The sequence below is a fragment of the Strix uralensis genome, chromosome 8 (genome assembly GCF_047716275.1).
Source record: "Strix uralensis isolate ZFMK-TIS-50842 chromosome 8, bStrUra1, whole genome shotgun sequence".
NCBI lineage: Eukaryota > Metazoa > Chordata > Aves > Strigiformes > Strigidae > Strix > Strix uralensis.
The window spans coordinates 32,992,606-33,009,266 of NC_133979.1; the positions used below are offsets into that span (position 1 = coordinate 32,992,606).

General features: G+C 44.8%; 1 protein-coding gene and 1 long non-coding RNA gene across 3 annotated transcripts; one reads left to right on the plus strand and one right to left on the minus strand.

Annotated features, from left to right (window-relative positions):
• The first annotated feature begins 555 nt into the window (after positions 1-555).
• TSEN15 (tRNA splicing endonuclease subunit 15) lies at positions 556-13,448 on the plus strand. 2 transcript variants are annotated; one of them, XM_074877109.1, is made up of 4 exons: positions 556-581; positions 1,462-1,543; positions 2,786-2,921; positions 13,007-13,448. In XM_074877109.1, the coding sequence occupies exons 1-4, from the start codon at positions 564-566 to the stop codon at positions 13,209-13,211; spliced, it is 441 nt and encodes a 146-aa protein (XP_074733210.1). In that variant the 5' UTR covers positions 556-563; the 3' UTR covers positions 13,212-13,448. The 2 variants fall into 2 exon arrangements, with proteins under 2 accessions (XP_074733210.1, XP_074733209.1); XM_074877108.1 differs by lacking the exon at positions 556-581 and having other exon boundaries at positions 794-1,543.
• Positions 2,269-16,024, minus strand: LOC141946762 (uncharacterized). The gene is made up of 3 exons (XR_012629925.1): positions 15,926-16,024; positions 3,097-3,246; positions 2,269-2,667 (listed from the first exon to the last, which is right to left on the minus strand). It is a non-coding gene; the product is annotated as an uncharacterized LOC141946762 (long non-coding RNA).
• Between the last annotated feature and the right edge of the window lie 637 nt (positions 16,025-16,661).

A 16,661-nucleotide genomic window follows, 5' to 3' on the forward strand; every position in this document is an offset into this window, starting at 1 on the left:
GACCATAGAAGGGGAAAAGGAATAGGGGGTAACTCCCCAAACGACCACCCGAGACCCCCGCGCCTGCGTAGTGTCGTTTTGCAGCACCAGCATTCTGGAAATGTAGTAGGTAGGCAGAAAGGTGGAGTCTTCTTGGAAAATGTATGAATATTCACGTCTTTAAGGTACATAAAGGATGAACTTTTGTTTCAGTGTATGCACGCCCGGTGCCCCGTGCGCCCAGCGCTGCCTTCTAAAACTTCAGACTAAGCCTTAGAGGGTTCTTCTGAGCCCGGGTTTAGGGTCACAAGAGGCAGACAGCCAGCCCTGCCGTGAGCGGGGTTCCGCGCAGGGCCGGGCCCGGGGGAACCGCTGTGGCGGCGGAACGGTGGCGGCGCCGCCGTTGCCGGGGAGCGCTCGGCCGCGTGGCGCCGCCCGGAGCGAAGTCGCGTTGCACCGGGGAGCGCATGGAGCCGGCGGGCGGCCCGGCGGAGGGGGGCTGCGGCCCGGCGGGGGGGTCCTCGGCGGGCGGGCGGCAGGCGGGGGGCCGGGAGGGCTGGGCGGGGGGGGCTGACGGCAACTGGATGGCGACACACCCCACGGTAGGCCGGGGCGGGAGGCGCGGGGCTCCGCGGCCCGTCAGTGCCCGGGCGCTGAGGGGCGGGGGGGGTGTGTGTGTGGGTGACCGCGTGGGCGCCCCCCGCTGAGGCGACAGACCCTCAGTCACGGGGGGGGGGGGGGGGGGGGCACTCTCCCCGCTTCGCCCCTTGCCCCGGCCCCTGACAGGATTTCCCCCCCCCTCCCCCGCCATGGTTTTGAGGGACATCTCAGGCCGGGGAAGCGGGTCCCCCCCCGGCAAGGGGGCCCGGATTATTTCTTTCTTTCTACAGCTTGCTTTCTTAAGCACCAAAATAGGCAAATGTGGAAAAAAAGAGCTCTTAAGGTTTTAATACAACGCGTTCTGTTCTATTGGGCCTGTTGGGGGGGCTCGTCTCCCGGCCCCTGAGGGGCCGGTGGGGCTGTTGGGGAACGCTGGCTTTAGTTAGGGGATGAGGTTGTAACTGCCGAGATCACAGCTGGAAAGCACAAGCGTCTTCAACTTTGACTCCATCTTAATTTTTAGTATACTGAAAACATGGAGGTATTTAATTTGGCTGTCATCTTATGTTGATGTACTGCAGCAAAAATAGCTAAAATTCATAGGCTTTCTCCACAAAGCTAGATCTGTTCCAGAAATAGTTGCGAATCCTTATTTGTTTGTTTATATAGCTTGCTTTCTTAAGCGCCAAAATAGGCGAATGTGGAAAAAAGAGCTCTTAAGATACTGTCAGAAAACAAGTCCTGCTTTTTAACTGCCCGTTGGTCCTTAAAAGTGGTTTCAGACTTCAGTGGCTCAGATAGCCGTACAGATTCTGGGTTTGGTCTGTGCATTCTTAATATAACTTCTGCTTTCCGTCACCAATGTTACTTTTTGGGTTTCAGTTCACAGAAATGATGTCTCTTGATATATCTGACAGTGCTCAAATCTATGCTGCGTTTGTGGTGTACCTGGACCTCTTAGAAGGTAATTCGGAGAAGGGACTGGGTAGACATCCCAACAAATGTATTCACCTTTAGGTGCTATTAAAGTTTGTGCACTAGCAGGGCCTTTCCAACAAAAGCCCTTGGTGGGTTTTTTTAGATTTAATGCAGAGATGGTTACCTAAGAAACAGATGGTATCTTGGTGCTGAGGATGTCTATCCTCTGCCTACCTGGAGCCTTTACAAAAATTAAGGCACATTTTGTCCAGCAGTTACAGGTGCAGCGTTCCAGGGCACAGACACTCGGCATGGAAAAAAAGCAAAAGAGGAGTAGGGGAAGGAGGAGGAGCACGGAAAGGTGAAGCTACAAGTTTAGTGGTTGTGTTCGTAATAGAGCCCTCATTTGTAAATTAATGTCGAAGTTACTGATTGCCATTTAGCAAATGGCTGACGTGTGCTGGCCTGATTAGGATGCCCTTCTCTGGAAAGGGCAGGATCGCTGTAGGAAAGAAGATAATTTGTAAGTGTGGTGGCAATAATTATGACAAATGCAGTGTAGTCTTCTGGTGTCTTGTAAGAGTGGAACAGAGTTGTGTGATATATAAACCTCTGCCTGCAATTCTCCCAAGCTGGCTTTATTGAAAAGGGACTGTGCGTAGGCAGGCAGCCAGCCTAATAAAAATACTTCCGTTCCTCTTGGAGGCTGGTGGTTCTCAAGGTCAGGGAAGGGAGGGAGGGATTTTACAGGCCAGAAAGCACTGTGTCTGTTATTGTTATACCTCTGAAGAAAATGCCTCAATAGACTTCAAGAGAAGGCTCCTGTAGTTCGGCAGCAGAAACTTTTAGCCTTATCCCTTCAAGCAGAAGGGAAGAACTGTGTATCATCAATAATCATGCTTTTAACACCTACTCCTTCACAGTTTAGGGTACTGATAAAGTTCAAATTTGGATTACAGTTTTATGCTGCAGATGACAAAGATGTTTTTTGTCTCCTTTTTGCCTTTTTGAAACAAAGCTTTGTCAGATCCCTATTCACCATCAATCAGTGTAGCTCTGGAGTCAGCAGACTAGTACGGCTCCTGTGTTTTGTTTTTTTTTTAACAGAATTGTTTCTCAGAAGGGGAACTTCACCATTAAATGGGGTAGTTGTCTCTCATGGGAAATCTCCTGCGAGGAGAGGGAGGAAAAGCACAACCTAAGACATTAAATACCAGGTTTGATATTTGAATGATTAAAACTTGTGTTTTGTGTTCTGTTCCTTCTCATTGATGATGAACCTTTCTAGGGAGGAACTGGCATGAAGTGAAGCATGTCGGAGTAGCAGAACTGCAACTCGTGTGTTTGCACGCACGTGAAAGAGAACAGGACAGTCTCCAAGTGATGGTGCCAGTACCTGTGCACATATCGTTAAGCCACGAGAGGTGAGGATGTGGTCAGTGTTTGGCTCGTGCTACCAATAAGAGAAAATGAAGAACAGCTATATTTAACAGTCTGCTGATGACTTGGTCAAGAAGGGAAGGGGGAGGAAACAAAGGAGTATCAGAGGAAAGCAGTATCTGAGCCTGGGAGCAGTTATTTTGGGTGCTGCAAACATACCTGCAAAGTTGAGATTTCTTTAATTTTCTAAGCTGCAACAGTCTCTGCTTCGCCCTCTCTGAAAGTGGTACGCCTTTGATGTCAGCTTCCCACAGCAGCTGATTCCTTCTGCTGATAAACACTTCGTATTGTTTAGAAGTTGCATATGCTCTAGGAGATAACAATGGATATCAGATGTATGTATTTGAGAGACCGCGTTAGAATACAAGACCTTCACAGCTTGTGTTTTGAACGTTCTTCTGCTGCTTTTTTGTAGTCTGGGAAATCCAGCAATACTGTTTGTGTCACTGGGCTTTAAAGTACCTAAGAGGAAAGAAATCCTCTCGGACCTGTCTAAGAATAGACTTTTATTGTCAAATCTATGGATAAGCCTGGTGTGTTTGGTTTGGTTTGCTTTTTGTTTTGAAAGTGTAATTTCGCTACTTTCAACTGGAAATTCCTCTTACTTACCCAGAGTCTAATGTGTAACTGTCCCTTGAGCTGTGGTTTTGACTTACTTTCCTTACACATGCAAGACTAAGTCATTCTCCAGTGAAGGGGAACACAGCTATGACTTTGTGATATTACAGATATTTGCAGCCTAGTGAAATTCCGCTTCAGTAATTTTACAGTATATTTTAACTGGCCCTTAGAGCAGCCTCAAATAAACAGTATGATTTACTCTCTGATAATGGCTGCCTTCTCTTGCTGGTATTTGCCATTCTTTCCTGTGATGCCTCTGAAGACCTGAACTATTTCAGCTGCATCATATGGTAGTACATTTTTCATTTTCTTCTGTTCCTACTCTTGCTAGGAGTGTGTGCTCAGGGCTGGCTTTACAGATCTTGCTAGTGTTTGCTGTTTCCTCTTGCTCTGTGGGCAGCAGCCTGACACGGTAGTAGGTAGCTAATGAATTGCACTTAGCAGATGTGTGTGTGCTCTAGGAATGATGTTTTAGACATACTATGGTTTTTGCTTTTTTTTTTTTTAGGTTTTAGAAGTGATAGATTGGTCTCTTGCAAACAGACTTCCATCTTAATTCTGCTATGTGTTTTCCTAAGAGCGTATTTGTGAGGGGGAAGAAAATGACTTCCTAGATATTGATGGATTTGAGTACTATTTACATGCTGAAAACATCTTCCATTTGCAAATATTGGTCAATTGCTCTCACGGGCTTGGTCTTCCAGAGAAATAGGATGTGATCTCCACAACAGAGGAAAGCTGCTGAGAGGTGTTGCAGGATGAAATGCTGAGTGTCATTCAGCCTCGGTGCGAGAAGCAGGTTACTGTATGTGTGTGAAAGGGACACGCTGCTGTTCACAGCTCAAAATAGATTTTAGGTGGGAAAAGAAGGCAGCAAACTAGGATATGGGATCTTTGAGAAATTACACCTTCGTGCTGAGTCGTTGTGCTTGCTTAATGTAGTAGGTTTCCATCTAGGTTGGAAACTGATTCCTGGCGTTGGATCAATGCCAGCGAGTATGTTCTAATTGGCTTTTAATGACAGTGAGATATTGCACTGCATGTATGTCCTATCTTTTACTGTTTCATTGGAGCTTTTCATTTGGAGCCTCTGAACTTGTTTGTACTGTGGTGATACTGTTTGCTCTGCTTCTGGCACCAGTGCGGATGGAATCCATTACTGGAAGGATGTGTGTTAGAGAAGCAAAGAGTGAATGCGTCACATTGATTAAAAGTACAGTTTGTGACTAGGTTTTGCTACAGAGCAACTACACAGAGCATATTGTCACTAAAATGAGCTGAATACTGGGTTGTAATGCTGGGTGAGTCCGTTAAAGCCTGTATGTGCTCGATACCCATAGATGGTGTCAGGCAGGAAGATCGTATATGCTTGTGTTTGTGTTATTGAACGTGCATATGCATGCTTGGCATTTCATTAGCAGGTCGCTACTAGTCAGAGGGGCCTGGTCTGTCTTTGTAGAGAAAGGACACTATCGACTGCTCGGCTCCTTTGCTGGAACAGTTGGCAAAAACCCGGGGGTATAGACAGTAACTGTAGCTCAAAGTTACATAGCGTGGAGGGAGGCCATGAAAAAAGCATCCTACAGAAGGAGTTGGAAACAGTATTACCATATCACTGGCTCTTTGTTCTGACAGTGATGAATATTTTGTTGTTGTGGTTGTTGATAGCAGGAGGCTTGTTAGGTATCTGATGTCTTAAATGATATTTTCTCACTTGACTTATGAAGCTATAGGTAGACAGGGAAGCTTTTGTACTTAGCTACTTTGACATTCTGTTCAAAGCAATGCTTTGGGTTTTTTAGTTACCTGCTAAAAACAGAAGAAGAGGTATGAGTACAAGTGAATGAAGCTCACTTAGAGTTGAAAGTAAACCACCGGAGGGGCTTGGGAAGGTGAAAACTTCTGCCCTCCTTGGTGGGCCTCGAAATGTGCTAACTGCAAAAGCAGCTAGCAAATGGCAGCATTTATAGGCAGCCATCTCTTGCTTAACCAGTAAGGCCTGGGTGGGGGCTGCAGGGGTGGTTTTCCTCTCAAAGCCAAGCTCTGCCTTCCCAGGTATCTCATGAAGATTCCTGCTTGGCTGACTCTCAGAGGAGTGTGTCCTTAAAAGGCCGTAGTAAAGTTGCTGTGGAAATTACCGGCAAGACACCTAAGCAAATGATAAATATGAACGCCCTACAAAAAAAAAAAAAAAATCTGCTCAATGTTCTTTAGCCTATTGTAAGATTTCATCATGTCCGGATCATGCATGACAGTTAACTGCTTAAGGCAAAAGCTGTTCTGCTTGCTAAGCTCACTGTCCACTTCTACAAACAGCTTGATGGAAGCTGATAATCCTGCCCTGCCAGCGTAAGGCTGCACAGTAACTCACTGAATCGCAAAATTACGGGGTCTGGAGCAAAGTGACCACCAATGCAAACGGTAGCCTCATCCAGTCCAAGGAGTGGCATTGCGCTGTGCGTACGTGCTCTTAAAATGAAGATGGCTGAATCTTCTGTGAGTAAAGACCTGGAGAATAAGATGCAACTTATATCTGTCTTGGAGCACTCTTAACCACACATGCAGCTGTCTGAGGTTTGGAGAACCTTGTGTTTGTGCGCCTTTGAACTTAGCAGCGATTCATGCTCGCGGGAGGAATTTGTAGGTCCATCGGCTGGGCTGTGTTTGCTGTTCACTACTGCAGACAACACCTTAGTGCACACCAAGTACCTCACTGTTAGTGCATTCCAGAATTGTGGCTCCCCAAACGGGATGAAGCAGTTAAATACAGGTAGTCCTGCTTCAGAGCTGGCAGAAATGACTTGCATAAACCAAGCTCCGCAAGTGTAGGAGAGCTCACAGTGTTGACAGCTGGGTTTTCCTTGATAACATTGAAAGCCTTGATCCCTCCAAGGACCAGGGAGTTAGATGCCGGATCTAATGGAACTACGTGCTGTCTGTCCTAGACAAATAACATTCCCTAAGCAAAATTTTAGTAATAAACCATCAGATTAAATGATGTATCACTGCCCTGTTTGTTTTTTGTATGCAAGTGTTGGAAATGAAGGATGAAGTCAGTTGCATGAGGTTATGGAGACTGCAAAGTTTGGTTTAGGCTAGGAGGGAAAGGGTTATTTTGTTAAAATAGTAACTTAAGTTTGGAAAAAGAATATGTAAATGTTTCGTTTTAAAGCTGATAAGCATCCTTAGAAGCAAATATGAGGACTGAAAGCAATTTATCCTCTTCTAAATCTGCAGTTTGTGAAATAGGTCTTCCTCTAATCTGAAGTGGTTTTGCTTGTAAGAAGCACTGTTATTTTAAATGCACTGGAAGTGTGACATGCTCCTTATCTCGCATCCTCTTCATGGTTTTGTCACTAGCTCTTCTGTTATAAGCATTATTTGACTTTACTCATACATTAAAAACATATTTAAAGGCTTGCAAACTCTTTATTAATAGTTTAAAAGTGATTGATGTGGCTCATACAGCTGAGTTGGTTATGCAGGACTATGACTGAATGTCCTATAGTTGGTGTATCTTGTAGAACTTTGCTGAATTGTGATTCCTCCCTTTTGCATGGCTTGTCTTGTTTTCTCTTTCAACTTCCATGGAAAAAAGGACTCTATATTCCCTGGGGTTTCAGTTCCTTTTCATGACCAGTGAGTCATGTGGTGTTTTCTTTGGTTTTGTTTTTTTTTTTTTCCATTATAAAACCATGAGTTTCTTCTAGCGTCCCATGTTCCTGTAGTTTGGAAACAAATCCCAAGAAATAGTGGTGTCCATTTGCACCTTCTTCCTCCGCTACCATGTGTTTCTTGCCATATATTTCAAGGCACTAAGTTAACCTAGCTTCAGGGAAGACAGCAATGTCTGGAGCAGCGTTCCTGATGGTGAGCCATGCTGTGCAGGTTTTGCAGTGCTGGCTGAAGTTGAGGTATTGTGCTTTACAGGAGGTTTCCACCACAGGAGGTGGTTCTCTTGTCAGGGGGCCTATCTGAACAAGTCTGGTACAATGGCGCACTCCGATGCACAGAGTAATCATCTCTGTGTAGTGGTACAGAGACCAATTTGTGTTGCCTCTCCAGCCCTGCCTTGCATGGAGGGGAGGGAGCTGTTCAAGCTGGCCAAGCCTGCAATGAATTATTCATCCAAGTATAAAGGGCAGATTGAAAGCCTTTGGCTTTTATGGTAGGGAAGGCAGTAGTTCCATTTCAGCTCAATGGAGTACTATGCAACCGCCATAAAACTACTCTCACTGTTTTTGCTGCTTCTCAGAGGTACTTGCATGGGGTATATCACTGAAATACTCTTTTGTTCAACACAAAACTTTCTGCCCATTTATCTTTTCCTTATGATTCTGTTCTCTTTTAGTTTTGGGGTAGTGAGTTAAAACCTCAAGCTCCAGTTGCCTGAAGTTCACCAGTCATATGGCAGTTTCTTTCTCTGTAGCAAAAAGGCCAATGTTATTTCGTTAGGAGCAGATCATTAGGAAAGGCAGTACAGATTTCTCATGTGTGTTGAAGTCCTACCTAGTACAAAAGTCTTCTATTAATAAAAAATTCAGATGGGGGAAAAATGGAAAATTTCCCTCTTCTTTTGTATGGATTTGTTTTGTTTTGCTTTGTTTTTAAGCTATTAATTGCAACAGCAGTAGAAGACCAGCTAAGTTCACTGTCACCATTTAATAGTAGCAGCAGTAAAAGCAGATGCAAGATGGCATTCGTAGTGCTGTTATGTTAGCTGCAGTGGTCCTTGCATGATGTTAAATAAACTAAACCTGCTCTTACGACTAATTCTTTGGTAGAAAAAAACAATCCCAACTGACTCTAGTTTGTAGATATCTAGAAAGCCTTTTCTAAAGCCCTTTTTCTGATGCAAAGAAATGGCATTAGAAATGCCAGTTCTTTACTTTTGTATAACAGCGTCTCCTTCAGTGTTTGAAATTAAATCCTTTTCATCTCCTGCAATGTGAGGTGAGTGTGCGTTTGCTTCCTAGGTGGAAACTGAGGGCTTCATCCTACTTGTGTTTGTCTTGGTGGGAGCAGATCCTAACGTGCAGCGAACACGCAGACACCATCAGTTTTTAGAGATGGGTTTTCAAGCTAGTCTGAAAACTTTGGACTGTATGATCTGCAACAGAGGAGAATTCTTATTAAAAAAAATATTTACTTATATTCTATTTATGGGACTTAAAACTTTCCAGTGTTTCTTGTGGTGTCTGTATTCCCCTAGCTTATGTATGTTCTTTTCCTTTCACAGTGCCTTTGTACCTTTTTGTGTGGGAAACCTAAAGCTTCCCTGTTGCCTGTTTTAACATTGAATGGTTTTTCTTCATGAGAAGGGGGAGAGAAGGGAAAGGAGTGGTTGCAGGATATTTTAACTCATAGACTTCCCACTGTGCATGCAGCAGCACACACACATGATTGTTCTGTGAGCAATATTGGGGCCCTAGATGCCTTTTATTTTTTACCAGGTAGTCATTTGCATAAATCCTGAGAAGGCAGCATGTGTAGGCTTGGCTGTCCCTGGTCTTCCTAGTTGGGCTGAGCCTGTGGGTGAGCAAGTCAGAGGTGATGAACAAGGGAGAGCCTGGGGGTGAACGTGTACTAAGGGGATTGTGTTGTACAGGGTCCTTCAGGAGATGACAAAGTGACATGGTGCCTTATTCTAACATAGGCCCTACTTGACTGTACTGAAAACATGCTAAGCTTTCATTCAGACACTGCAGAACGGTATTAACTGTTTCTCAGCTGCAGCTTTTCTCTACATTCTGCTTAAAACTTGATGTCTAGCCAGTGGAGTGGGCATAGCTGAATGCCTGTTGAAAAGGAGGAACCAGACAGAGCCAGTCAATGCCAGATGCTTGACACCACAGCTTCTGTGGGGTTCACACTGTCGGAGCATGGCCTGTAAAGGCTGGGGAACCAAAACCAGAGTTGTTGTGGACCCCTTGGTATCAATGGGAACAGTGTTTGCAGAATGTGTCCTAACACATGTGACTCGTGAGGAAAAGGCTGGTCTGGATGCTGGTGAATGAAGGTTGACAAGACTGTTGGTGGAGTGTGCCAAAGTACTGGATGTATCGAATTCCCCTGTCTCAGAGGCTTCTAATATTTCAGAAACATGAAATTCACTTTTGCTTAAGCAAAAGCCACCTTTTATAGCCGACATCACTTGTATGGTGTAGCAGATGTACTGGTCATTAAGGAGCTTATCTGTAACCATTAACTTAGTAAATGAAGTCAGCTAGCTCTGTTGGGGGGAGGTGTTAGCATAGGGGCTTCTTGTTTAGGACTTCATTTTAGTCATTGAATGCAGCTGTTGTGTGAGATGGGCAGCCTAGAGGGCTGTATCTCTTCAAATAAAGCTTCTTGCCTTGTTTAGGAGGTCACACATGCATTCCTTTGCATTTTAGAAGGCCAAGAACACTTCTTGCCTTTTTTTTTTCCAATACACGGTGTTAGATACATCAAGTGGATTAAAAAAAACTATACCTTTCCTGCAATACTTCATCTTTCTGTTTGTGGCAGGTAGCAAGTGCGATGAAATCAGCATAAACCCAGATGTTCTCTGACTCCTCCTTTGAATGTCTGCTGCTGCAGAGAAACTTTGTGAACATGCTGGATGCAGAGACTAACAGTGATGCCTTCAGGGGAGGAGAGGAAACACAGGCGTCTGATACAGGCTTCCTGAATTCCGAAGCTTATTCCTTTAAAAGATACCCTCTCGCTAATCTGCAGATGTGCTGCATTGCGTTATGGCTAGTTGTGGTATGCATGAATGAGAGCTCTTGTTTTGGGGCTGCCTGTGTTGAGAAAAGGGGGAAGAGGAGAATCTTGTGTTTGCAGTTGTAATTCTTTACGGCGGTAGAGGCTGGCTCCCCGTGTGCAGTAGAAAGCATTGGGCTCTGTGCATGGCAGTGTTAGCAGATCATCCTGAGGCAATGGCATGTCTTTGTGCTCTTTACATAAAGCCTGAAACTCAGTCTCCTCAGAAGTAAGTCAGGGATGCAAAGAAGTGTCAGTAATCTGTTGTCAGGACCTGGCCACCTTTGGGATCATGGTGTAGCTTCTAAGCCTTAAATTCTAAGGGGGGGTGGGGAAGAAAGGTTCAGATGTCTCTGCTTGACACAGAAGAAGAAATCATGAGTGATGGGAGATCTAGATCTAAGGCCTCACTGTTACATCTATACCCCTAATAGACTAGGAGGAGAAACGGTGACAGTTGCTAAAGAAAATATGAAGGAGCTTCTGCCCTGGCTGACAGGTGCATACAGACCACTGCCTGAGTCTGCTTCCAGATAGGGGACTGTCCACACTCAACACAAGTTTGGTTTCTTTGAGTCCCAAAATATCTCTCCTAGGTAGCTGTGCCCTTTTATTTGGCTTTTTATTGTTATTTCTATTTCACATTCCCAGGAGAAAGAGAGAGATTAATATCCACTGCTTCATAAAAGCCACTGGTAGCTCTTTCCTCGCTGGGTCTCTGCCAGTAGCCTGGCCTCACCATTGGCAACTTTCTCAGAGCTTCCTCCAGACACCAGCTACCGAGGTGTGACAAGTGGGTTCTTGCTCTGTGCATGTGTAGCATGTCTGGAAGGACATCTGCAATCCTTTCCCAGGTCCTCATCACACACCAGGGCTACGGCAAGGCACTGTGGTGCTGGAGGTACCTTAAGGAGGGGCTGGAAGTGACAAGAGCAGAAGGTGCCCAGCATCAGCACAGCTTCACTGCTGCCCCTTAGGCGTTCGGTTTGTCCTTGCTTACTTCAGTCCTGCTGCCTACTTGTACACCTGTGATTCACTTGGCACTCACTGCTGCAACTCCAGCAGGCACATCACCTCTCTCACTAGGTAGTGCTTTCACTGGGAGGCCTTGCCGTATTTGAGGCGTTGCTCACAGTGGGATGCATTTCCTTCTTGTTGCAGGGCTCCTCCATCTGTGAATTACCCGCAGCTTTGGAAGGCAGGCTTGTGGTCACGCTCTCCTTAATACCCACGGTGCAGTTAGAGTTTCCACAGCAAGGCCCTGAGCCTGAGGCACCTGCCAAGAAAACGTGCAGACAAAGCAGTGGCAGGGAGCAGAGAAGTTAATGTCACATTGCTTGAAACATGAGTCTTTTGCAGGTGTCTCTCTTCTGCTAGTGGCCAGTACAGTATCTCTTTGCTTATTTGTTCTCTTGTTACAAAATGTGCTGCTGATGGTAGGAGGACCAGAATATGGCTATTCACAGCCTTGGTATCTCTGTTGCATGAAATGACTGTGTTGCCTTGCCTTGCATTATATATGGGCCAGCAGAGAAAGCAAAAGATAAGGCACTACTGAATTTAGCCGAGTTGAATTATGAACAGTTCAGAACACAGATGGATACTTAAGAGGGTCACGGGCTTAATAGCACAGGCTTTCCAGGCTGCTGCTTATTCTCTGCCGCTTTCCATTTGGCTTTTATTAAGGGATCAAAGAGGTTTGGAAGGAAGATGATGATTAAAGTTTGAAAGCTGATGCATTTAGAAAGAGCCTTATTTTCAACTACAGTGCCCAGCTTCAGAAATGCATGTTTTCTGGGGAATGAGATCTCGGGGGCACATGAAGCGAGGGGCGATTTTTCCCACTGCATGGCTGACCTCTCCCCAGAGTGTAACCTGTCCTGGCAGTCCCAGATGAGCTGTCTTGCACCCGACCTTTAGGTGGAGGAGAAGTGGAAGTGCTCGCTGTGGGAGTGTTGCTGTTCTGCCCCTGGGCGTTGCACTCCTTTACTTGTTCCCCAGTCAGAACAGTAATACAGGGACTCCAGGAATCAGTGTCCTCAGCTCTGAACTGGAAAGCAACTGGCATGTTATTCTTCAAATAAGCTGAACAGGAAAAATTGCATAACTTTGTCTTGAATTTTTAAGGAAGATATTATTTGTGCTGACTGTCTTGAAGAAGAACATTAGTCTTGTGGCTTCTAGTCTAGACGGGGAGGTAGAGAAACCTGGCTCCGGTTCCTGGGTCTGGCAGAGGACTGTAGCACAGACTGGAAGACTTATCTCTACAAATGGAACAAGTCTTAATTATTTTGCTCTCTAATTGAACACCATGTGTTATTCAACTGGATTTTTTTTTTTTTTAAATCTAATGAAAACAAGGCCATTAGAGATGGCCATGTTATGATTGTGATAGTTGAAGGATGGTTGGGGCATATGCACACTGGCACACCTAAGCAAAGCTTAGAAGCATGTGTTGAGCCATTTCCAGCAGAGATGTATGTAACTGAGTATATTTTGATAAGATCCTTTTGTTACTTGATTTTGTTGCTTGATTATACGACTTTGGATTTTTATTAGAACAGATATTATACTTTCTTTAGTGAAGACAAATTTGCAGAATAAAACTAGGCTGAATAAAGAGAGCAACGGTGCACTTCTGCCTTTATGCCATCGTCAGGTGGTTGTGGACTCCTTTCTAACTGATTGTTTCCTCTTCCAGGATAAGAGAAATCATGAAGAAAGCGTCTCTCCCACAAGACGATCCCGACGCCCCGCTGTCAGTTACCTTGGCCATAGTTGAGTCAGATTCCACAGTAGTCTACTATAAAATGACTGATGGCTTTGTAATACCAGATCCTCCTGACGATACTGAAGATGTGGACAATAAACAGTGGAGAAAGAAAAGAAAGAAGCTTTTCAAATGATTAAGACAAATGGACTTTTCTTGAACTACTGTCCTCAAACCTAAACAAATCCAGGAACTTATTTACATACATAAGCAGTGTGCTAAAGTCTGCCTTCTGCATATCAAGCATCTGTTCAGGGAGGACGGAGGCTTGTGCAGCTGCACTGTAATGAAATGCCATCTGAAGCATGAAATGGGTCATGTTTTGAGACAGATTGCGCCTGACTAATAAATATACTTGTGAGATGTTTCCAAAGCTAGTCTCTCCTTTGTATCTGGTCAGGTACATAACAGAATAAATGCATCCTTACCCATATTGTAAATAGTGGTTGAAGGTAAATCTTAAGGCTTTCTGGCAGGAGTACTGATACTAAGTTTAAAGGCTTTGTAGTTTACAGAGTGTCTTTGTCTTAACACTGTCAGAAGCGCTCACGCTACCTCCTGGGTTACATTTCTGAACACGTTTCTTTCCCCTGCTTTTGGTGAAAAAGCTTTTCCACAGAAGAGGCTGTGGAGAGGCACCAGAGGCTACTAGAACAAAGCATAGACTAGTAAAGAGAGCTCTCTGGATCTGCCTGAAGAACCTCTGAGCAGAGGCCGGCCCTTCCTGTGGAGGTGGGTTATGAGGGACCAAGCACACCCGCAGGGCAGCGTTACCCCCGTAGCTGAACGCACACCACGCTAAAGGTCACGGTCCAGAAATGCCACCGGGCTCTCGTTCCACGCACAGTGCTGGATGACTGCCTCAGAACCCGAGGTGCCTTGTGTCCGCGTCCCAGTGCAACCGAGCTGTCTGAATGGTGACCTGCCCTCTCTTGGGTTTCCTGTCTGTGAAATAGCTTCACTCTGCTTTTCGTGCTTTGCCGTGATGTTAGCGTTTAAAGCTCTCTGAAGAGCATGTTTCTATCTGTCACCAAAGTATATCACCCTCTATGCTGTGAGTGGACACTAGTTGTTATCTGCTTCATGCAACTAGCAGGTTTCTAAACCCATTGTAATTTCCAGGATTTCTTTTTGGTTTTTTTTTTTTTTTTGGACATAGCTTCTGCTTGTTAAACTGGCTGCCCAAGAGGTGCTTCAGCTAGGAGTAAATTAAGGAAAAAAACTGACTTCCAGTTTCTTCTACGGGAATTTTCCATGTCTTTCACATAGAAATCTTCTTCAGGTTAAACTTAGAGTTTCTTGGCAATCAAATAGCATCCCAGGAGCAGCCTCTTGAGTACAAAAATGTCCGTATGACATTTGTGTGGCCAAGGACCACACATTCAAAGTTTGAAGCACAAGAGCTCTTTTTTTTGCTTGGGTATAAGAATGGGAGAGAATCCAAAAAGCCAAGCTGGAAATGAAAGACCATTTAAGCTTTACTATCCCTCTGACTAGAGTGGATGTTTCTATGGTTGTGGAGTTTGAAGCTAGTACGGCCAATTCTGCTGGGAGGTAGAACGGTCTAGCAGAGAGAGCCCAGGGCAGGAAGGGCCTCGCACCCCATGGGGTGTCCGGCGTTGTGTTTGGGTGCTGATCCTGCAAGTGTTTTGCAGGTTCCTGGTCTGGGCAAGGGAGACAACTGCTTTTCTGGCTTCTTCAGACTTCAGCCCTCTCAGGTGTTCTAGGGCTTGCAGCACGCGCTTGCCCCTCCCAGCTTTGACAACAAACTCGGAGGAGAAGAGCGCACTGTTACCCAGAGCTCTGCATGGCACCTTTGGGCAAACAGAACATTTTTTGTTGGCTTTGCCACTAGCACCATCGCCCAGGGGGACCAAGCTGACTTGGGGAACTTGTTAACCTATGAGGCACAGGCTGCTGTGGGTGCCCAGGTGCTTTGCTGAGCCCATCACAGCCTCACTAACGCAGGAAGCTACTCCGAGTATGTGAGCAACACTGATACGGTCCCTTGCACTAGTGCTATTTTTTTCATCTTTTTATTGGTAGTATTTCTTACTGCTGTACACTACAACTAGCTCCTCAGATGTGAGCTGTTGTTCACCGAGGTGAGAGCTTTGGCAGCTAATACCAGCTCAGAAAGGTTTGCTTCTGGCAGTTTTTGTTTCCAGCTATTAAGCTGATCCTGCATAGGCTGAGTTTGGATGGGTTACAACTCCATGGATGCGTACGCTGATCAGTCAGGGTAATTGGACCAGCTCTCTGTGTTTTGATGCAGTCAGAAACAAAATGGTTGCTTTTTTCCCATACAGCAAGGGGAGACCGTGGGTCTGTGGGCTTCAGTCATGGAGAAAGGCAAAATAAAATTCTCTCTTTCTCAGTCTTGTTCCCCTCATGGAGGAAAAACGTCATTTTATTTTGGTCCAATGCCATACTGCCTTAAAAGGGTACCTGTGTGCTGACTCCTGACATGCTGTGTTTGACCTTAACATCGATATTTCATGTACTCTACTGCTTATTCCATCAAGTAAATCTTAACACTTTGCTAGGCTACATACCACCAGGTAAATTGTCCTTGTTATAAGCCATTAACTACTTCAGCCCCATGTGCTGGAAAAGAGCTGGTCTCGTGTGAAGAAGGCTGTAACATGCTACACATTGCAGAATTTATATTTAAGCAACACAGCTTAACCCCAAAAGCAAATCCATTTGCATTTGCTTCAGTTTCTATGAAGTACTGCCATTTTGCAGTTTGCTACATGACTGATGCTTTAGCCTTCATTTTATTATTTCTATGCACAGAAAGGGGAGCATAACTTTAGCCTCCTTTTCTATACGCTGCAAACTGCTTACCCAGTCTTCAGAAACTGAGTTGGAGAAACTGTGTCTGGAGCCTTTGATTTCTGCCATGTGTCCCATTGAGAAATGATTATACAGGCCATTTTCCAGCCTCCTTAGATTGTGATGGGTTTTTATTTCTGAGGAAAAAAAAAAAAGAATATCACTGCGCTGTTTGTCCCATATGTATTACAATGTAAACAAGGGGATGTTAAATAAGTTCAGAGCCAGCTGTGCTGTTCCTTTACATTCCAGTGAAGTATTTCTCTGTGTCGAGTCAACAGCACACAGACCAGAGCCTCTGGTGTTCCAGGCACTGAATAAAGATGGAAGAGACTTCCCTTGGAAGTGTATCAGTTCAGAGAAGTAGTGCATTAACATTCCTAAATCCATAGTATCTTGGTGCTGTGCCTAAAGTATTCAAACATTACTCGGCTTTAAGCGTTTGCGAGACATCTGTGGAAGCGTGAGCCATGACATCTGGCCTTGACACCTTTGCAAATTCATCTCTTATTTCAGCCCAGAAGATTTTACAGGCTACATCTTGCCATCTTTTAAAGGTTTTTTTCCAAGTTTTATGTGCCAAGCACAGCTTGATTTGTTTTACTGATCACCCCTGACCAACAGAAGGTATGTTTTAAAATCTTAAGAGTATCATTTTCCAGTAGATTATTGTTTCAAGTCTTTTCTCTCTCCAGAGAGATATTTGCATTGAAGCTTCCCCGCCGAGTAAAGAATGATAGAAAAGCAA